The sequence below is a fragment of the Trachurus japonicus genome, chromosome 18 (genome assembly GCF_045865225.1).
Source record: "Trachurus japonicus isolate A0001 chromosome 18, Traja_1.0".
Lineage (NCBI taxonomy): Eukaryota > Metazoa > Chordata > Actinopteri > Carangiformes > Carangidae > Trachurus > Trachurus japonicus.
The window spans coordinates 23,408,430-23,430,588 of record NC_140924.1 but is presented as its reverse complement, the minus strand read 5'-3'; the positions used below and the strand labels follow the sequence as shown (position 1 = coordinate 23,430,588).

Here is a 22,159-nt window from a genome sequence, read left to right as displayed (position 1 = left end):
ATCCACATGTGCAAAGCTGGTCCCATCAAACCCAAGAAAAATGTTGAGACTGGGATTGTTGCTTCCATTAAGTGCTGAGCTTAAACTCTGCTGGACTATCATCAAAACACTGTATAATGAAATATCTTTTGGAAGAATGGAGAGTTCAGTCACTTGTAGAATTGATCTAGGGAGCAATATACTGTATATTCATATGTGTGTAGGTATATACGTGTGCTTTGAGCTACCCACAACTGCATTTCCTGCAATCAAGCGGAGAGTGGAAAGCTTGTTTCAGAAACCACAATCACCTGACTCTTCAAAAAAAAAAAAACAGATCTGATCTTGATAAAGGAAATGCGGCACCACGGTGGCTTTAGAAGCCCTTTACTGCAGTTAAAGAGCAGTTGTGTTCCAACTCCATCATCTCCTGAGGAATACTGAGCCAACATGAGGACCGTGCACATCCTTCTGCTCTGCATGCTGGGAGCCGCACTGCTCACCTCGGTGGCCTGCAACCGTAAGAGCTTTACATTTGATCTAATTCATTTTTATTCTTGAATATATTCTGAAGTGGAGGGTTGATTAAACAATGTTTGACTTTCTTCTCTGCAGCTGCCATCGGACCTGATGACTGCTGCTTCAGGTACTTCCCAACAAGAGTGAAGACGAAATTTATCTCCTCCTATTACATGACTGATACCAGGTGCCCGAGGACTGGAGTCATGTAAGTGTTTTTCTTCATTATGGATATACATTTACTAGAGTGACATAAATAAGTGTAAGAGTGACTTTAAATACTATATATGAGGTGTTGATATACAATCCTACAGTATTAATTAATTATTAATGTCAAATGTTGAAAAAAAAAAAAAAAAATTGAGGAATGTCATGTTAAAAAAAACAAACAAAACAAAACAAAAAATGTCATATCAAATTGTTAAATTGTTAAATTTTGAAAATACTGGAAGAATGTTATGTCAAAAATGTAACATGCAGAAAAAATGAATATGTGAGTACTGGGGGCGGGACTAGATAAGCTTTTGCTTCTCCCGCTTTCCCTTTCGGTCATGTGTATTGTATTAATTGGATTGAGATGATGTGTGATGATGATGACTAATTGACATGCCCGAAATGAACCAAATAAATAAATAAATAAATAAATAAAAAAAATTCAAATGAAAAGCAAATTTTGGTCGATATTCTACTGCTGCAATGTAAAATTGCCATTCTACTATACTGTAAATACTTTATCTTTATTCATGAATAGTAAATAATTAATTACATTTATTCTTGAAGCTTTTTACTATGTTAATTACATTTCCCCACCTCTTTGTTTCAGTTTTGTGACTCAAAAGTCTCGTCACATCTGCGTGGATCCAAATCTTCCGTGGGTTCAGAGGATCATGAAAAGTTTGGATGAAAAAACCTTTTAACCCGACGTACGGGCGCTGAGGAGGCTGCTGCTGCGTCTGTCGCTTCATCACATCACATGCTGTGACATTGGAGGAATGCCTATTTGAAGATTTAACCTTCCTATAAAGTTAATGCCATCCTGGAATTGTTCATTTATGAAAGTATCCCTTTTCCCTGTTAATGCCTTTTTTATGCTTTGTATTATCTACAATATTATACAGAATAAACATTATATAACTACATTCAGCAGTGTGAATACTTTGTCTTGCCTTGTCTGGTCTGAATTCCACTACAATACCTAAATGAAAGCAAGAACCCATGAGGTTTATTTCCCTTAATGATGATCAAATTACATTTTTGAATAATTTTATATTTTAGGGAAATACTTGCCAAATGAATATTGAACTGAGCACTTTAATCCACTGAATGAATAGAAAATAATATTCATTTCTCCCTTGGAATTCAAATTATTATTATTTGTTCACAGTGATAACAGGCAAAAATGTTCATTCAGTTTAGATTTAAGTCATCATTTAAAACAGTGCTAAACTAACCAGTACAGAATTCCTGTCAGAAGATTAGAGCTACTCCAGGACTAGAAGGTGACTGAAGCTTAAAATAAACCTCCAGAGTTGCAGTTTTCAACATAGTTTTTGAGTGCTGTGGAGATTTTTCTTCAGCCTGTACCACACATACAATTCCATACAAGTTTGGACTTCTTTTTTTCAAGAGGCAACCTCCAGACACAGGTGGATTTAAATTAGTATTGTTTACTTTACTTCAGTTTGTTAGTAATCTTTATATAGTCTCTCTATATTAAGCCACTGCTCTAGATCAAGGCCTTCTCGTATAGCCTAATTTAAACCCCGTTCTGAGAAACGGTCCCATCAAGACTAGCGCTCCAACACCCCCAAGTGGCAACTGCAATCACAGCTACACACTGAAGATGTAGGCTACAACCTGAATGCTACAGCAGGAGAGGGCAGGCCAACTGAGCAGGGGTGAGATGTCATTATCCCCACCCAGGATTGGCTACGTAGCCTCAACAAGCCCCTTTATTACAGAAAGTATTCATGTAATCATAAGGTTAATCTGGACACATGACCTAATGAAGTATCCTCTGAAAGTTCAGTAGAAGATGTGAATGCAGCACAGTCCCTACTGTGACCATCACTGAGACCAATAAACTGATGTTCACCACAACATCTGTGATCCTACAAGCAGGGCCGGCCCCTGGCATAAACACTCTATGCGGTTGTTTAGGGCCACAGCCGTTAGGTGGGGGGCCACATGATCAGAAAGGTACCGGGGTTCATTCAAGTCATTTAAATATCCTGAGGTCTGCACGTGCACGCTATGAGCTTTATATGTAATGTGAAGTCAATATTCAGCTTCTTTTATCTCACATTTGAGACATTTGGTGAAAATAGAACGGCAGAATGACAACATTTGTGCTCAAAAAGTAATCTTACAAAATTTCATTTTAGACTTGTTTTCTACACTTATCTATTACTGTATTCATATCCTATTTCAAGCACCAAAACAGTTCATTCTCATGACTGAAGGAGTGTTTTCACAAGGGATTTGAAATTTTTCAAAAAGCAGACCTCAAATTTCCAGCATTAAATTATTTCTTTATACAGTGTTCTAGGACAAATTGGCCTCAGTGTGCTTACAGCGGAGGTTCTAATATTTAAACATAAAACACTTGAGTATTGTTACATCTGCAAGTATCTTAAAAAGATAGATTTAAGAAAATATGTAAAAGTCGAGAAAATGGCCTCAAACCTCAGAGGGCATAAACATGTCTGTATTCAGTTTTAACCAGTGATTTGGTGTTTGCGCTTAGAGTGGGCCACAAACAAAAATCTTGTTTAGGGCCACCAAAATCCTAGGGCCGGCCCTGCCTACAAAATGAAGATCAACCATAAGGAACTGTATCCTCCATGGAGAGGAAGGCTGGAGGCCATCAAGGTTTTATGGAGAAGAAAGACCTGCCCAAGAAGGACAACAAGCTGAGGCCCTGGAGTCTGCCAAACAGACTCATGGTCCTGCACCCCAGTAGAGATGAAATAGACTGTTCACCTCTGAACTAGCCACTGTTCTCTTGTGACAGGGTCATAACACAAGAGCAGATCCACCAACACTGAACAACACTGGAGAAACATGAGAGAAGAAGGTGTCGCACAACACCAACTAACCCTGGCTGTGACTGCCTGCATGTAGCTTTGCATGTAAAAAGCCCAAACTTCATCAACACACCGGTTCAACCTGCAGGGCCACAGGCTTTTAACTGGCACAGCTGCTGGTTTGTATGTGAGCCGTCTAACCATTTCATTTCATTTAGTCTGACACAATTCTAAACTGTGTCACTGGTAAACCAATGCTGTGTGGTGGTGGTGGTGGTGGTGTGTGTGTGGTGCTAACACACACACTAAGTGGGACACTCGTAGCAGGGTCACACAGATTCTGCTGTTGGTGGGAAATGAGAAATAGTGTGGTTGTGTTTTGGTTGTATCAGTTGCATCTGGATTAATTCTTTATGTAGACTGTATTCTGTTCTCTGATAGAACCTTCACTGTATATGGTGAACTTGAGCTTGTTGTACGTCCTAACCCTCGACACAGAGGGTTCATCTTTGATGTCTGTTTACAACATATTTAAAAATGGATGCTCCTTTTCTAAAGATGACACCAGATGATGAAAAGCAGCTTTCACGGCTAGGTAACACTGGAGGACCTTCATCACACCTTGATCTCTACCATCAACCCATCGACATCGGGCAGTCTAAATCCTTCCACCTACAGAAATACATGTATATACTCCTCCATGCTTTTAGACATGTGTAATTTCTCTGATCGATTGCATTATAGTCACTTAGAATTCAGTGTATTGGTAATGCTGTTACGTGTGAACTAGATTCAAAGCATGTTACCATTGGACAAACTTTCACTGTCACCACTTCCTTCCCCATGTCCTACATGAATTAACACCTTATAACCCCTAACCTATAAATATGTATACATAGTGTTTTGGGGTTTTTGTTAAATACTCATTTCCGTTACACAAACATATATTTTTGTTGTAATCAAGGTTACTTACATCTAAAATCAAGAGGAAGAAGTCTCTAATGTGTAATACCATAGGCTAAGTTATTGAAAATGTTTTCTGGCTGATGAAAAAACATGCAGGTCTGAAAACTGTTACAAGCAAAAATAAATCAAATGATATGTGACTAAAATAATATCATAATAAGTAATTTTAAAAAATGTCCCCTTTGCTTAGCCTATTATTTATTTATCTGTATATTTTGCATTTGTCTTCATGGGTAGACAACCTCAACTACCTGTCTATAGCTTGGTCTACAGTTATAGAAGAACAGTCAGTGTATGATCTACTACCATGCTCTTGTTGTTGGATGGCTGCACTGGGCTCGTTAGCCCCCGGCTGAAAATTTGCACTAATTCATTATATACCAAACTTAATCTTTATTTGATTAAATGAAATCATGATTTTATTAGGCTTCAATAATAATTTCAACATAATACATTTTAGAGCAATGACAGGATCAGAACAGATGACACATGTGTCACAGTGCTCCTGCTGTGATTGGCTTCTGGACATTTCAGTGGACCATGGTTTTTGACCTTGACACATGTGACACAATGCCCTAAATGCAACATTGATTGTTTTGTACAGTCATTTTTGCTCCTGATGACCCTTGTCTGCTGAGCCCAGCTTTCTGATTTCACTTTCTCATTAACTTGTATCCACTTTCTTCTTCCATCTGCCACAGCTGAAGGAGATCTCAGCCTGCCGGCACATCAGGTTCTCCAGATGTTCCTCCAGTTGGTCGGAGGCATCCACAGTGTTCTCAAAGTCCCGCAGCAGAACCCTGTTCCCCAGAAGCCCCTGGCGCTCCTTTAGCCGCAGGTTGTCTCTCTGCAGGCTGCTGCGTGCCTGCTTGGTCCTGGTCAGGAGGTCTCTCTTCCCGGCCACCGTGGCCTCCGCCTCAGACAGCTGCTCCCGCTTGGACTGAACCTGCATCTGGTTCCAGAACAACTTCTCCTTCACGTTTGACAAGACCTGATAAAGCAGAAAAAACACAACACCGATCATAACCTACTAACAGGTAGGGTTGCAAAATTCCCGGAATTTTCAAAGTTGGAAACTTTCCATGGGAATTAACAGGAATATATGGGAACAAATGGGAACAAATCTGAAATTTACAAAATTGAAGGTTGGCCCTTAACAGGGAACTTAAATATAGTTGGGGAAAATATATTGTAGCATAATCTTGGCTAAAACAACCAGATTTAATGCAAGTACACTTGAATATCTATGCTATTCCTAAATCACATGCACACAGCACACTGCTCACTGCAGGGCTATTGAGGCCACGCCCCCTACATGCACTATGCATTCCTCCATCACATGCACAGATGATTCCTTAAACCCTGGAGGCCACACTTTCGGGGGTCATTTTACTTTTTGATTTGGTGGGGGTGGGGGTGGTGGGGGGGGGTTAATATTTTACTCAACATTCATGTTTTTGTTGTTCAGTAAAAGAATTGATTGTTCATACAAGAATTAAAACTTGATAAAGTTCTACTCACAAATAAATCTGTTGAAATGTCATGTTTTTTAAAGGGACAACGAGGAGTTTCTATTTGGTTATAAAAAAGTCTCACGTTAATGTGGATGAATCTCCGCTACCCACACTTGTTAATGGGTCCATTTTCGATAAATATATCGTTTTGTCTCTATCGTTATTTTGTTATTATTAGTGGTGGCGGAAATGCTGGTCGAGCCGACCAGCGTTTCCTTACTTTCGGTTTTGCAACGAGTCATGAGAATAACGCAGCCGAATCGCCATTTATGGTCGGAACTACAACGGTATGTGAACCTCTTTGAACCTCTGACTTTAATTCTTGATGAATGAAAACATGAGTCTGTCTTGCACCGGTCAAAGAATTGTACGGTGCGCGCGGAGGCTCATAAATGTAGTGTGAAAACGCTTCGCTTTTCCAAAACTCCTCGTTGTCCCTTTAATTGTATTATTTTGCATGGATGTCTGCTTATGACAAAACAAAATATTTACATGATAGGCCTACAGTGTGTTTAAATTACCCCCAATTTCTAGTTAATTCCCAGAAATTCCCAATAATTCCCATAAATTCCCATAATTCCCATGGAAAGTTTCTGGAAATTTACCAGAAATTTACTGGAAATTTTCCGCCCCTTTGCAACTCTATTAACAGGAAATCGTATTGGTGAAACGAGAAAGAAATCTTTGACATGACCTGTACCTGCAGACTCCTCCACATACCTCCAGGTTGACTCTGATCTTGTTCTGCAGCTTTGATGATTCTTCACTTTGCTTCTCAGCTTGTCTCCTCTGCTCCAGCCTCGCAGCCAGCAGCTGCTCAAACTGCAGCTGGAGCGGGTCTCTGCCGTGTTCCTCTTCATCTCTGAGCTCTTCCTCCAGCCTGTGAATCTTCATCTTCAGCTTGATGTGCTTGAGCCGCAGCTGGACCAGCCTGTCCTGCCACAGCTGCTCCTCGGCCAGGGTTGACTCCACTCTGGCCTGAGCTGCCTGTTTCCCCAGGCCGTGGCTGAGCACCGACACGGCTACGTGCTGCTTCAGTGCCACAAACTCTCGCCACTCAAGTTCCACCTGAGGACAAAGATATGACACTTTTGACCACTGATCAGTTTAGCGTAACACACATCAACACTTACTGGGCATCTGAGTGGTCCCCTGTCTTGGGAACATACGTATGACAGTGCTTATGAGAGCAGCTCACTTAAGAGTTTAAAAGATTAATATAAGAGCAGAATAAGATTGAAGTTGCTTCTCTTTGTTCCCCTGTCTCCCTTTTTGAACATTTTCAAGAATATTTTTAATGTTTGTGACTAGGGATGTCACAATGACTTGTTTTCACAATTAATTGCGGTATTAAATGCCACAATTAATTGATCGAAAAGATTCTTAAATAACGTCACTTTCCGAAAAAGATTATGTCGGAACCATATCGGCAGATGTGCACCAAGGCAAAGGAAGATGCACAGATACTGGTCCATTTATCTAACGTAACACTGAATTGGTGGGAATTTAAATGTTAGCGTGTCGTTTGTAATTTTAAAAAATGATTAAAATAAACGTAAACAATTGGTATAGATGGTAATTAATTACTTAAATATTTCAAACACTTCCCCCTGGGGATTAATAACTGGTCCTATATTTAGAGATTAGTAATGTAATTATATTTTGACTATATTTGATTTTACACATTCATAGTCTTGAGAAATTTAATTATAATAATCGTGATAATGGTAATACCGTGATTATTTCTCTGACAATAATCGTACCAAGAAGATCTATAATCGTGACATCCCTCTTTGTGACCTTTTTGCTTCCATCTATTTCCCTGTGTGTCCCAGGGCTCAAGAACCAAATCCCACATCCTTCTCCCCCTGAATCCGCTGTCTACGTCAGGCTCCACTGTTCATTCACCAGTGAGCCTCTGTCTGCATTCAGATCCTGGTTTATCCTTCTCATCCTGACTCCCTCTCAGTCCCTGGACCCTTTACTCTCCATCACCTGGTCCCTGCTGCTCTGTTCCTGTGTTTCCTCACACTCCAGCCTCTGTTCAAGTGAATTAACAGTCAGTTGCGATATATTCCATGTTGTAAAAATTACATTAAATGACTGTCAAGTTGTATTTTGCATATTGTCTTTGAATCTAATACACTAATGTTTGCATAGTGCGGAAAGCAGTATCGCATGTTTCAGTATGCATGTCGCATGCAGCCTGCTCTCTGTGTGGCAGCATGTGTAGACCCCTTGTTCTTTTTCTGCAGAGCTGGGGGACAGTTTAAAGCACCTGCAGTCTTGTTTTCAATTCTTAAAGGCCGGCTCCACCAATTTATCACTGAACGTCTGGAACATTATTGGAGTTTTTTTTTTATCTTGTTTTAACTATAATTAAAGTAATATAACAAAAATGTAACAATAAGATGTAGGCTAGTTGCATTTAAGCAGAGAACAAGCTGCATTTCTTTTGCAGTCTGACCACACAGGTAATACTGGAACAGCTTTTCAAAGATGATGAGACCTACAGTACAACCTGCAAGACCTGTCGGCCATGTTAAAGAAACAATGGGAGGGAGAGGTCATGACTGAAGGGAGGCCAGAGATGTGGCCAATGAAACATTACTTCTGCTCTGAGATGCTGGATGCTGGATGCTGTTGTGATCATTTACTGAACATTCTTTAAAAATCTAAATCGTATTCATTCCACAAAGTCTTCACAAAGCCTGCTGAAGGTCAGTGTTAGGTGTTAGGCAAAGGTGTGAGTGTGTCTATCTGTAAAAGTTTGATCTGAATGTCGTGATCGCCCCCTGGTGGCTGGCTGCAGTAGTTCCTAAACCCCACCCCCTCCTAAACTAACAACAACATTTCATTCTAGTTTTTTATTTTATTTTATCACACTGAGAGTTCAATGAAAACATGTACGCAGCTTTGTGAACAGTTTCTCCTCCAGTCCGCTCAGAGATCTCCAACACTCCATTTACAAATCAATGTCAGAAAATCTCTAGGGCGATGTTGAAGATCATCACCCACCTTGTCCACCTTCTCCTGGGACTGTGCCCTCAGCTCTTCCTCCCTCTGCTGGGCTGACCCCAGGTCAGAGGTGAGCTGCTGCTTCGCCTCAGTCAGGATGCTCATGCACTTGTCGTACTCGTGCAGCTGCTCTGACCCCAGCCCCCCTCCTCCCTGCAGCTGGCTGTCAGTCCTGCTCTTCTTACACAGGTACTCAGCCAGCTTCCTCTGCAGCTGGAGACTGTGTTGACTGGCTTCATCTCTCTGCTCACACAGCTGCTGGAGGAGCTGCACGCGCTCTTTGTCCATGATGTCTGCATTTTCTGCAGAAGCAGCTGTGAATCCGTCTTCCCCTGCCTCTTCCTCTTCCTCCTCCTCTTCCTCCTCCTCTGCAGCACTGGTCCTCTCTCTGTCTGGGGTGTCCAGGTGAAGTCTGGGATGTCCATCGTCATCATTGCTGTTGATTTCAAAAACAACACTCTGGTCATGGGACGCTGGCTGTTCGTTGACCTCTGTCACCCTCACCTCTGTGCTGCTGCTGTCAACACCAGGAGGCTCATCTCCACCGTTTCCCTCTGGCTCAGAGGTGGCTGCTTCAACAGGCTGCTCCTCTTCATCATGCTGTGACAGACCTACTTCAGCTGGGACATCCTCTTCATCAGCCCCATTGACAGTAATGTGAGAACTGTCCTCACTGGGGGGATCTTCAGCTGTCCCCCCCTGGGTGTCATCCCTCACCTCACTGTCCTCATGTTCTGTCTCCACGTCCATGTCTGTGTTTAGAAGAATATCTAAAATATACTGTCCAGTCTGAGGCCGGTGCAGCTCTGTAGTCAATGGAGAACGGTTCGTTTTGTTTAGGTTGTCCTGGAAACTGGGCTCGGGGAACCAATCAGAGACGCCCTTGCCCATGCTCATTAATATTAAGCAGCGGGCAGTGAGCAGCTCACGCTGCGAGGCTCGCTGTGCGCAGGCGCAGTTCGGCCTCCAACAACAAGAAGCAGGAGCAAAGGCAACATGGCCGACCTGGGGAAAAAGTACTGCGTTAACTGCCTTGCAGATGTTACAAACCTGCGGCTTCGCTGCACCGACTGCCCTGATATCGAGCTGTGTCCGGAGTGCTTCTCGGCGGGTGCAGAAATCGGTAATCACCGGAGATGGCACGGCTACCAACAAGTCGACGGCGGTCGGTTCTCTCTCTGGGGTCCCGAGGCAGAGGGAGGATGGACCAGCAGGGAAGAGCAATCGCTGCTCGATGCTATCGAGCAATATGGATTTGGAAACTGGGTACATCACTCAAGTTATTTCACTGAATTTATCTCTGCACCTCTTTTATACACACACATACACACACACACACACACATGGCGTAAGCAGGGGTGGGGATAACGGCGGTGTAAAATAACGGTCGTTACTTGTCTCAAGAAGTCCCGTCACAAAATAATACACCCGGGAAAGTGTAACGTTACGTTATACATTTGTTTCAGTCCATCAACTAGCTAACATAAAAGCCGTTTATCTGGAACTAACCAACTCACTCAGTATTCCTCCGCACAGGCAGGCGATAACTAAGCGAGTACAGTTACTAACTCAGTTACTTTTTGGGGAAAGTATGTAGTAAATATAACTAATTACTTTTTAAAGTAACGTGCCCAACACTGTCAGAGATAAAAGTTAGAAAGGACCGAGGACGGTTGGACAACGTAGGTAATGACCTTTAGGTGGCGGACTGACGACAGTCAGAGGAGTTGAACGACTGGACATTTAATACAATACACATCCTGTAATAAGCTCTGAGAACCTGCATTTATAATAGCAATGGACGGTTAAAGGTGTAGTTTTAAACAGTGGTGCTGATAACATGTCACATCACAAACACAGCTCCTGTACAGTAATTGAACCACTGTGTTGTGGTGAAGTGAGGAGAACAGCAGCAGCTGCAGCAGCTGGAGTCAGAACCAGTGAAACCTCTGACTGAGTAGAGGACTAACCTGCTCAGTCACTAGTACCTCATCTTCTACAGCCTCCAACAATACACAGGATGATTAACCACATTCGTTTGGCATGATGAGACTAAAGGAAGCTTAATGAAAACAGTATGTCATCCCATGCTGAGTCTGGTTTAGAGATTGGTTTAGGGCTGCAACTGAAATGTTTGTCAGCTTCATTCAGTTGTTTTGTCCGGCCGCTGTTAAGATAAAATGATACGTTATCCATCCCAGACTCGGACAGGTCTGTGTCTCATCAGCAGGCAGAAAACGCACAATACCAGTAGAAAAATAAAAGTCAAGAATAAAACTGAAAGAAATTACACGTGTTATATATCCACAGTGTTAATTTCTGTGAATTTCTCCATTGAAACCCCTATTAAAAAATCTTGAATTTGCTTTAATCAAGGCCACAATCTAGAAGTTGCTAAAACCATCAGATTAGCACTAGCACAGGACTCGTTCCCTCTCTCTTCCTGCTCTGTTACACTTGACCTACATCCTCGGCGGCGGTTGTCTCGTCTCAGCTCATGCAGGAATCAGAGGTTAGCTAGTCTGCCAGTCAAGCCACAGTGACGTCTTTCAGCAGCTTACATTAGCCTGAAGCCCCGGGACGACAGAAGTAATGAGGTGCATTCATGTGTAGGTTGTCTGACCCCACTTTGACCTTGTGAACTGTAATGTGAGGTTTGCACAGAAACCTTCAGAAGGGAATATCTCATAGTCTGTCATAGCTCATATTAGTGCACGGCAGACTGGAAAACAATCTACACATTAAAGTAATACAACTGTCATCAGCCAACAGGCCATAATTAAAACAAACAAAAAAAATACATATTTGACACAGACAGGAAGAAAATTTTAACATTTGAGGAGCTGGAATCCAAGAATCTTCGGTATTTTATATTATTTGACTTGTTCTGATTTATATCCCACCATTTCTTATTATTTTTGCATTTTAAGAGGCTGTATAACGTTTCTGTAGCTTCCATTGTCGTCATTAGCACCAACTTCCTGTTTGTGTTTTTCAGGAGGACATGGCTGCTCATGTGGGAGCGTCCCGTACTCCTCAGGAAGTCATGGAACACTATGTTACCATGTACATCCACGGAAACCTGGGGAAGGCCTGCATCCCTGACAACATTCCCAACCGGGTAACTGACCACACCTGCCCCAGCGGGGGGCCGCTGTCCCCCAGCCTCACCACCCCTCTGCCCCCGCTGGACATCAGCCTGGCCGAGCAGCAGCAGCTGGGCTACATGCCGCTGCGCGACGACTACGAGATCGAATACGACCAGGACGCGGAGAAGCTCATCAGCGGGCTCTCGGTCAACTACGACGACGAGGACGTGGAGATCGAGATGAAACGCGCTCACGTGGACATGTACGTACGGAAGCTCCGGGAACGGCAGAGACGGAAGAACATCGCCAGAGACTACAACCTGGTCCCCGTGTTCCTGGGCCGAGACAAGAAAGACAAGGAGAAGGAGAAGCCGGGAACGCTGGGAACGATGGGCGGCGCTGCTGCTGGTGGCGGTGGAGCGGGTGGGGCAGGAGCTGGTGGTGGCGGCGGTGCGATCGGATCAGGATCTACGACGGCAGCGGCCTCGGGTTCTGTTCCGAGTACGCCCAAAAGAAAGATCACCAAGGAGGAGAAGGAGCAGCGGGTCAGGCTGCGGGGGCTCTGCCAGTTCATGGCCCATCGCGAGTTCGAAGACTTCTTCGAGAACATCCATAAGGAGCGGCTGCTGAGGGCCAAGGTGCGCGAGCTGCAGCGCTACCGCCGCAACGGCATCACCCGCCTGGAGGAGTCGGTGGAGTACGAGGCGGCGCGGCACAAACGGGAGAAACGCAAGGAAAACAAAAGCGTGGTCACGCCCAAACGGGGCAGCGGCGGCGGAGGAGGGGGCGGGGGCGGGCTCGGCTCAGGGATGGGACTCGGGGGCGGAGGAGCCGGAGGAGGAGGAGGAGGAGGAGGAGGAGGCATCGCCGGAGGGCTAGGCGGCGGAGTGGGGATCAAAGAGGAGGGCAAAGACGGAGAGTTCGCGGCCATCGAGAACCTGGCGGGCTTCGAGCTGCTCTCGGACAGGGAGAAGGTTCTGTGTAACTCTCTGAACCTGAGCCCGGCGCGGTACCTGACTGTCAAAACCATCATCATCAAAGACCACCTGCAGAAACGGCAGGGCATCCTGGCCAAGAGCCGCCTGCCCAGCTACCTGGACAAAGTCCTCAAGAAGCGCATCCTCACCTTCCTCACAGAAAGTGGCTGGATCTCCAGAGAGGCGTCGTAGCGCCTCCGTCGGGAACACCCAGTCAAACATTGCTGCAAGCAAGGACTAAACTACTGGCTTTCACCATCTTTTCAAAGGTGACCTTGTGAATATGTATATTACAAAGAGACGCCCCACTGGAAAAAAAAAAAAAAAGAAAAAGTCTATTTTCATACCAGCTCTGGGAACAAAAAGAAGCCAATATTTTTACATTTGGAAAGGGATGGGTGGAATTCAGCTCTGGTTGGTGTCATTATTGATGAGGACTTCAATCCTAACAAGTATTACTGTATGTGGTTACAGAGATATTGTATTGTTCACTGAAGAAATAAGATTTTAAACAATCTAAATTATAGGAAGTGTTTGACAGTTTCACCACTGATGGGAGATTGAAATTGTCACTGTTGTGGTTGCAGATGTTTTTCAGGATCCCTCAAATGTTTAGACCTGTACCCGTCATCCTAGTCAGAGCAGGAAGTAGCAAACCTTTTAAGACCTTCATTCTTGTAAACTAACGCCACTTAACTCAGTTGTCCGTCTCTGACCGGCTACAGGGGAAGGGATGGAGCTAGATCCATCAGTTGGCTTATTTGATCAATCTGCCAAAAGCCAAAGATACATGAAGAGATAAAGTGGAACAGTGTGTAAACTACACAGCTGTGACAAGTTAATTTCTCAAACCCAAAACTTGCCATTCAGTACTAAAATTCAGAATTATTTATTACAGTAAGAGCATTATAGCTAATTATCGCACAAAATAAACAATACAGTAAAAAAAAGCATGTTTAGGTATCAATCATTAAGGTCAGGGCTGTGTTGGTGTGGTTTGATCAGGTTTGATTGAGGTAATTGACCAAACCATCAGTCAACTGTCAACTGAGTTGCCAAATCCTGATCGGTGCCTAGAAATACATTACGCAATGTTAGTAAGTGAGGATATGGCAACATCACATAGACTCCTGTTCCTCACAGTCAGAAACAGGTTGAGAAATGAAACCATCATCCTCCCCACATCTTGTGTTTGATTAGTTTGTCCTCTGAAATATTTGAAATATCCATCTTGTGAATTAGCCTCAACAGACATGACCTTTCCAGGAGCACGACCTTGACCTTTCCAGGAGCGTTGTCTGGCCTCACACGGCTTCCGATGCTTCCTTCTCCACTGGGTACAATGCAGGGAAAGATGCTGAATGCATGAAGGCATTAACCAATGATAGTCCACTGTTCCTCCTCAGTGTAAGCATTATTAGAGTCTTTACACCAAACTTTAAAGAGCAGCTGATTGGCCACGACAAAACAGACGTTAACCTGCCCTTTAGTCTTTGAAAAGCAGCTCCGCACAGAATCTGAAACAGCAGGACTGGTGACTCATTCTCATTTTCCCGCTTTGTGCAATTTTTTTTTCCAAGCCGAGCTAAGTGCTGCCTGCTGTGCTATTTAAATGTAAATGAAGTTGTGTCGCAGCACGAGCAGCCGGGTTAAAATTCATGAGAAGAAATAGACATGTTAATGTTACCTGAGTTGGAATATGAGCCAGATTCATATTAGGCCTTTTTGTGGAGTGGTGAATGGTGCTGGTTCTGTAGTGGGAGGCATCATCTTTGATTTTTCATGTTGCTCCTAGGACTGAGGTTTTTAATACTCTTTAATATTTATAAATCGGTGTCACACTCCAAAGCAGTCAGCAGTCTCACCAGTCACCACTCAGTCTGATAGTCTGATATCTCATCTCTTTGTACCATGGAGCAAATGTGTAATCATCTGCCACAGAAAACACTCCACAACAAATACACAGCTTCCCTCTGTGTGCTAAAAACTACATCACCTAGACGTTATAGGAAATAAATGAGGCCTTTGGAAAAAACACTGAGCCACAGACAGTGTAAGGTTATGAGTCAAAGTATTAAAGGTGAGAACATTGTTTTGTTTAATTTGAGGATTTCTGACACTAAGAAAAATATATTAATATACAGCTTGTTATTTTTTTTCCTTTTGATTCTTACTTGACTCTGGGCCTTAGCAGGAAATAATTTAGGCCAACCACAGATCTAAATTATATCAAATAAAAAAAAATGAAAAAAGAGTTAGTTTTGTAGTTGCAGTTGCACGTTAACCCATTCTAACATGTTTTCATGAAGGAGTTAGACACATTAGTCAGAGGTAGAGCAGGTTCATGTTGGAGCTGAGGGGGAGGAATGAGTGTTGTATTGTTGTTCAGATCAAATACAATGAGTTCAGGTCAGAGTCATCTGAGTGTTTCAGAGACGTGATGCACATTTCCCGCCAATAAACCAAACCCCCCACTGAAGGGATTTGATGGTTCTCTTCTGTTTTAAAGTCACCTTTGTGATTTTTTAAAAACTTTTTTTAATTATTTTTTTTATTTTGTTCATCAATGACAGTCTTTGTTTTGCAGTTTCAGTCGTGGCATCAGTCTGCATGTGCAACCAAAAAGTGTTGTGTCGGTGTAAAGGAAAAATATTTCAGTTCGATTCTTTGTTTTGTTCCCAGTGGGGGGAAAAATATCTTTTGTAAGGGTGGGGGTTTGTTTACTTTCTGTCACCAAATGTGAATAATTTTGTAAGATAAATTTAAAAAAAGAAAGTATAATTACTGACCGTGAAATGTACAGTATTTTGTGTCATGGAAATTTTTTATAGTTTTTGTTATTAAAAGCAGGTGATTGTGGATGATCCGGAATCCTTTCCTCAGCTGTGGGTGTAGTGATGGCATGCTGTTGAGCTGTCTCTGATCTTCTTACCAGTCTGATACTGTTGAGCTGTTTTGCTGTCCTGTTACTTTGTTGTTGCACATGACAAGGTATGTGTGGAGACGTATTAAACGTGCAAATACTTTATGATTCTTGAATAGTCCTGTTTCCTCTTCACTGCTCTGTAATAATAACAAACTGGGGAGACACTACAGGTGAATAGGGTAAACATTTTAACTAACAGATATCACCAGGAAACTTCCCAAGTTTATCACTGACATTAAGATAAATATTTTTTGTATTACAAGTTTTGTCCAATTTTATGTTTAAATATGTAAATTAGGCAATATCTAATGAAATATGCGCTCATTTGCATACATTTCCAGAACCGATATCTGAACAATGGATAAAGCCCCTTTCAAAATTCTTGTTTTATTTTGTTGACATATTAGAGTTAGAAGTTTTTACAGAGGGGATTTTGGATATCTCTTTTTATCACTTTGTAAATGAGAACCAGCCCTAAAAAAAAAAAATCAGATTTCGCCCTGTTTTTAGGAATAAAATGTTGTATAAATCAGGTTTTGAATAATATATCAACAATCCCCTCTGTAAAAACCTTAAGAACATAGACATGAATAAAACTGGAAGGTTTGGTGTCTGTAAGTACTGTAAGATTCCATAGATTGTTCATGTAAATCGTACTTTTACGATTGGTTGTGGATATGGATGAGATGACAATTTTTGGAACCTACATAATTGTTCAGGAGAGAGAGAGCTTTACAGTGATACCTGACATGACATGGGTCAGATAACAGCACAGTATGTCACAGTAGCTGTTTAACTTTTGGCAAATTTAGGAGAAGTTTACAGACAAAATGAAGTAAAATAATCACCTTAATGTGGATTTTATACCGTTTTTTCAACTTTTCTGAAAGAATACATGTTAAGGAAGAAAAATAGCCCAAAATCTCAAAATTGATCAGTGCATGAAAAAACAGTGTTTTTGCCTGTAGTGTTTCGCCTTAGGAAAAGCATCACTCTGAAGCTGCAACAGGAGCATCATGTTCATGATGGGTACAGAGTTTTGATGAATTATCATCATTAAAATTATATTTTCATCTTTCAATTAGTGAGCAAAATAATACAGCTGCTAGACACTGAGTGTTCAAAGTAATTTAGGAGGATATGGCTGAACCATTTTGCCATTATTTTGGGGATACTGTCTATTGCAAGTGTAGTTTCGTGACTGATTGTTTTGCGTTTCATTCTCACAGAAAATGGATTATTCTTGGTATCAAACTCACCTGTTCCATTATCTCTGGACAATGTCGTTTGAAGGTCAGGAGTCAGGACATCTCTGCAGCACCACTGTGCTCATGATGCCAAGAATGCATAACGTTCTGACATGTTTCTACTTGACTGAATACACTGCAGCTCCTGCCTTTTTCCAGTGTCTGCAGTTTGGATAGCGCTCCTGGCCATACTGCAATTTCAATTATGTGTCAATGAATTGTTCAGCTCCAGCTCATACTGAAGACAAAAAGCTCTTGAAACTGCAGATTTGCAGGTTTTAGTGATTTCTTTAAATAATTCATTTTTTTTGCTGTTATAGAGGAATAAGATATCAGGATTCACACTATTTGATGTTTGATAGTAGAAACATTTTTTATGGTTGGTTTGGGTCTATTCATGAAGTTTGTTGTTAACAAGAAAAGCATCTATTGTGTCAGTCCACCTCTGTCAAACAGGCAGATCTGTCTCCAGGCTAAATATCCCATTTTTAGTGTAGATAAGAAGATTATTGCAACAGAACTAGCCATTATGATTAGCTTTCTTTACTTATGATATGATACTATATCATGATACATATCCACTGCTGCTCTTCTGTCCCTGTCCCCTCACAGCACTAACACTGAACCGAGGTACCGTTGGTGAGGACTGGACATGTGTCAAGACATGACAAGACAAACACTAAAACCAACAGTTCTTTCAAAGACAATCAGTTTATTCTGATGCTGTGACAGTTTGGACAAAGGTCCATATACATACTTATGCTAAAAGTTTCCTGATACAGCTGTTACATCACCGTTACTGTGACTGAGGCTGGCAGACAGGAGACTGCTCACATGCAAGTGAACTTCATTCTGAATGCTAGCTTCAGATCCACAAGTACAGCTCCCACCCTTTATTCACACACATAATGAAACTCACAAAAGACAAGTTCAAGATTATTGGAGCTTTAAACAAAACCGGAATGATATCAGCAGTTGGGGGGGTCAGTGTTAACTGTGGATGGATTTCACACCTGCTCTCATCCAAAAAAAATGCCTTGAATTATAGATTAGAGGAGATTTGAGAAACTTTTTTTTAGAAGTCAGTGGCTCGTGTTCCAGTCCAGACTGAGGCAGAGTGATGAGACATGAAAGCCTCCGTCTGTTACCTGATGCATCGTTTTAAATAATCTGACAATAACTGCCTGTGTGATGTCAAACTGAAATGTAACTGTAAACACTGTCCAAAGTGTTGGATGTCTGTTACAACAGATGAATATTGTCCAGATACAGTTCGTTTCAGCTGGTTTTCCTCTTCTTGTAGGCAGGAGGGGGGGTGACCCATGGGAAAAGGGGCGGCAGGGTGCTGTGACTGAGGTCATCCGTCACCCCGACGACAAAACAAATCCCATTTTGTCACAGTTCTTGTCATTCATTTCTAGGGGGCTTTGGCCACGCCCACCAGCGCTGGCCTGAGGGTGCGGCCGTGAATCTTGTAGCCCACTTTGGTGACCATGGCGACGGTGCCGGGCTCCTTGCCCTCCACCGGGGCGTGGAAGAGCGCCTCGTGCTCGTAGGGGTCGAACTTCTGGCCGTCGGGGTTGAGCTTGGTCAGGCCGTGCTTGGTGAACACCTTCTGGATCTGGACCTCGGTCATCACCAGGCCGTCGTACAGGTTCTTCAGGTGAGGGTTCTGGGCCGTCACCTCCTCCTTGGGAACGCTCTCCGTAGCCTTCTCCAGGATGTCGGCCACTTCCAGCAGGTCCTTACAGAAGCCCTGGATCCCTGGTGACGGAGGAAGAGACAACATCAATGAACAAATAGAGTATGAAGACAACATAGAACAGTCAAGCTTGTCATAAAAATTAAAATAAGGTCCATTCTCCTACTCAATTTAGTCATGAGTCTGAAGTTGGCCTTGTGTAACATCTAGTGGTTGGAACATGGAACTACAGAATACTTCTGGAGGAAAGTCTGATTCCTTCATGCAGCTACCATCGTATACTGTATGGGCTACAATGAAGGATGTCTCGGTCTTTATTTCTCCATAACAACAAATTGCCCAAAAAATATACCTAAAAAAAGAAAAGAAAAAGGAAAACAAGTGTTTACCGTATAATTTTGCGTCTTCTATCATCTTCTGACTCCGCGTTCTGAGGTTCTCTGTGTCGGCCAAGGCTCGTTTATACTTCTCCTGGAAACAAGTTAAAAACACAACATGACTGGCTGTTACCTCACACAGCCCAAGGTTGACCACTGACCATGTCTGTAAAGGACTTCTCTAAAAAGGTGTTGATGCAGTGAATGTCATTTTCACAGTTTACCACTTCTATATTCACTTTTACATTGCATTACTCACTATATAAAGACTGGGTTCAAACCACAAAATCACAGTCAGTATGTTTACATGCACACTGCACAACTTAATCGATCTATGCTCAAAATTCAATTCTGGCGTCTAATCGGACTTCTGTCCTTGTCCCAGTTTATATAAACAATGTAATGAGCTTAATAAATTCTCAACTACAGTCCGACCAGACGCCAGTCTGGGCCGTGTTCGGGCTGAGAATAGGATACAAATGACGGTCCACAGGCTTCCTTTGTCTCCCTCTCTTTTATTTTTTTAATAAAACACAACCTCTCGCTGGTCGCACTGTGTGAAATAAACTGAATTGGCGCTGACGCCGTTTTTTTTCCTTTACTTGGCCGGGGCAGGTGGCTTCTCTGCTCCACTTTGTGCCATCTCTACTGTGTTCTTCAGCACCGACATATGCATGCTGAAGAAAATCGTTTTCCAATTACATTATCTGGGTGTCTTAATCGGAGTTGGAGAACTCAGATATTAGTTGGACTGACGCGTTTACATGCACTTCAGTTGTCCAGTTATAGTCGGATTAAGGCAATAATTCAGTTTTTTCAAGTGTCATGTAAACATACTGAGTGAAATACCACACTACACATGTTTTACCATGTTATGGCGTCTTTAAAAAGGCTGCAATAGATGAGTGTTTTATTTTTGATTTTGATGAAACAGAGAAAGCAGCAGATCCTAGACGTCTGAGGCCAAATGTTGGTTTTATACATTACTGTATCTGTATCAGTATCTCTGTTTTCAGAGCAGATGTGTTGATTTTCCATGTAACAGATATTAACAGCAGTCAGCTGTGTTGTGCTGGCTGCTGACCGGGAGGCAGCTCAGACTTACTGTCATTTCCTTCAGCTGCTCCTCCAGCTGGCTCTTCTCCTCCATCAGGCCTTTCTCTGCTGCACTCTGCTCCGGCTTCTCAGCGTCGTCCTCTGACCTCGGGCCATTCTTCTGCTGAGTGGCCGTACATAACAATCGTGGAGATGCTCTGGGTGGGAAAAGTCACACAACCGGTCGTTAGACAGATCTTTTGAACCAAAATTCAACTGATTAACATGTAATTTAAAGTGCAATCAGTCTGGACCTATGTGCCCCACTAACTTCAAGAGTGCTTGAACTATTACAGCTGATTTATGATCTGGCATCAGGCATCTGTATATATTATATTTCCTAGAAACTGTATTTATTTCATATTTTCAATTGATTCATTGAGAAATGAATGCATAGATTACACAATAATGTTTACAGACTAGCACTACACAACAGCCTATGTTCAAATTCAGTTTATTTCCTTCATTGTGCACGAACTAAATGACTGCATCAGACAACACTGATACAACAACATTCATTCAGAGGAAAACAGTGGTCTACACATCCTGAAACATAACAACATTTATTCATTGAAAAAATGAATGAATGCTTTGGCTTTTAAATTATGACCAGATCCCAACGTTCCTGTATGTAACCTGTCCACTGTCCAGTAGTCAGTCAGGGTATTTTGGTTAGCCCAGTTTTTCCAGACGTGTTAATTGAAGGCATCAGACAGCTTAACTGAATGAAACCACTGCCAGAATGTTAGGCAACCACCCTGGAAATCTACCTGTTCTCCTGTGGAGACTTACTACAGTGTCTGTTGGTACAGTCATTTCACCATGTGCGATCTTATGTCATCATCCATGGCACATGACGCCAAACTTCATTCACATATTGTTCTATTATAGGCTCATGGATTATACGTGAGTGGGTCATACACGGCCACTGACAATACAAGTAAGTCAATTAGCCATCAAGCCATGTATGTGTGGGGTTTGGATCGACAGGCTGTCAGGGTCTAGTTCTAACTAGCTCCATCCCTCTCTTCACCATACAGGACATGTCACGTTATGTCACCACTCACCTCTGTCTCTGTCATAGCTAACGTGCTTAGAAAAGACAGACAACACCAAGCTGGACACAGTTCAAGACGAGCCAGGTCATGTCAGGTCTGCATGGTCACTTTAATATCTGTTTCCACACAGCGACGGACCTTTAAGGACCATGGTCAGTTAGAAAGCTAACGCTGCTAGCCGGCTACTGCCGTTTGATAACAGCAGCTCAGCACGAGCCGCCACCTGCGTAGCGTTTCTATCACAGACAAACTAGGACAACAAAGATAGTTTACCGTGTCAGCGCAGAGGAAGCTACCAGGGAGTAGCTGTGTCTCAGGGCTCGGACACACAGGCTCGCCATTTTCCCAGCAGTAAGTGTGCAGCACAGTGCAGGTCCAATCTCCTTGGAACACACGCTGACGAGACTGACAACAGTGATGGCAGCGGAGCCCGGCCTGAACCAATCAGAAGGCAGGAAGGAGGACGCCTCTCCGTGCTGACCAATCAGATTCAGAGAAGAGCTTCCTGACGAAACACTAGTTTGGTTGAGTTGAAGTTAAAGGTGAAAGCAGCACGTGACCAAGGACATTTTTCTAACAGCCTTATCAAACAAAATTATTACATTAATAGAGCTACTGCTACTAGTATATCAGTTAGTTATTAGCTTATATATTTTTTTATAGCAT

The 22,159-nt window shown here is 42.5% G+C and overlaps 4 protein-coding genes across 4 annotated transcripts; 2 read left to right on the top strand and 2 right to left on the bottom strand.

Moving 5' to 3' along the window:
* Nucleotides 1-315: 315 nt before the first annotated feature.
* ccl36.1 (chemokine (C-C motif) ligand 36, duplicate 1) lies at nucleotides 316-1,637 on the top strand. The gene is made up of 3 exons (XM_085759410.1): nucleotides 316-499; nucleotides 595-706; nucleotides 1,322-1,637. Exons 1-3 carry the CDS (start codon nucleotides 430-432, stop codon nucleotides 1,413-1,415), a joined length of 276 nt encoding a protein of 91 aa, XP_085615536.1. The 5' UTR covers nucleotides 316-429; the 3' UTR covers nucleotides 1,416-1,637.
* A 3,443-nt stretch (nucleotides 1,638-5,080) lies between these two features.
* On the bottom strand, nucleotides 5,081-9,817 carry cfap184 (cilia and flagella associated protein 184). Its single transcript, XM_085759513.1, has 3 exons — nucleotides 9,023-9,817; nucleotides 6,725-7,072; nucleotides 5,081-5,481 (listed from the first exon to the last, which is right to left on the bottom strand). Exons 1-3 carry the CDS (start codon nucleotides 9,770-9,772, stop codon nucleotides 5,155-5,157), a joined length of 1,425 nt encoding a protein of 474 aa, XP_085615639.1. The 5' UTR covers nucleotides 9,773-9,817; the 3' UTR covers nucleotides 5,081-5,154.
* A 28-nt stretch (nucleotides 9,818-9,845) lies between these two features.
* On the top strand, nucleotides 9,846-13,791 carry tada2b (transcriptional adaptor 2B). Its single transcript, XM_085759514.1, has 2 exons — nucleotides 9,846-10,288; nucleotides 12,021-13,791. Exons 1-2 carry the CDS (start codon nucleotides 10,019-10,021, stop codon nucleotides 13,278-13,280), a joined length of 1,530 nt encoding a protein of 509 aa, XP_085615640.1. The 5' UTR covers nucleotides 9,846-10,018; the 3' UTR covers nucleotides 13,281-13,791.
* Nucleotides 13,792-17,953: 4,162 nt separating this feature from the next.
* Nucleotides 17,954-21,957, bottom strand: grpel1 (GrpE-like 1, mitochondrial). Its single transcript, XM_085759683.1, has 4 exons — nucleotides 21,767-21,957; nucleotides 20,446-20,593; nucleotides 19,353-19,434; nucleotides 17,954-19,025 (listed from the first exon to the last, which is right to left on the bottom strand). Exons 1-4 carry the CDS (start codon nucleotides 21,832-21,834, stop codon nucleotides 18,679-18,681), a joined length of 645 nt encoding a protein of 214 aa, XP_085615809.1. The 5' UTR covers nucleotides 21,835-21,957; the 3' UTR covers nucleotides 17,954-18,678.
* Between the last annotated feature and the right edge of the window lie 202 nt (nucleotides 21,958-22,159).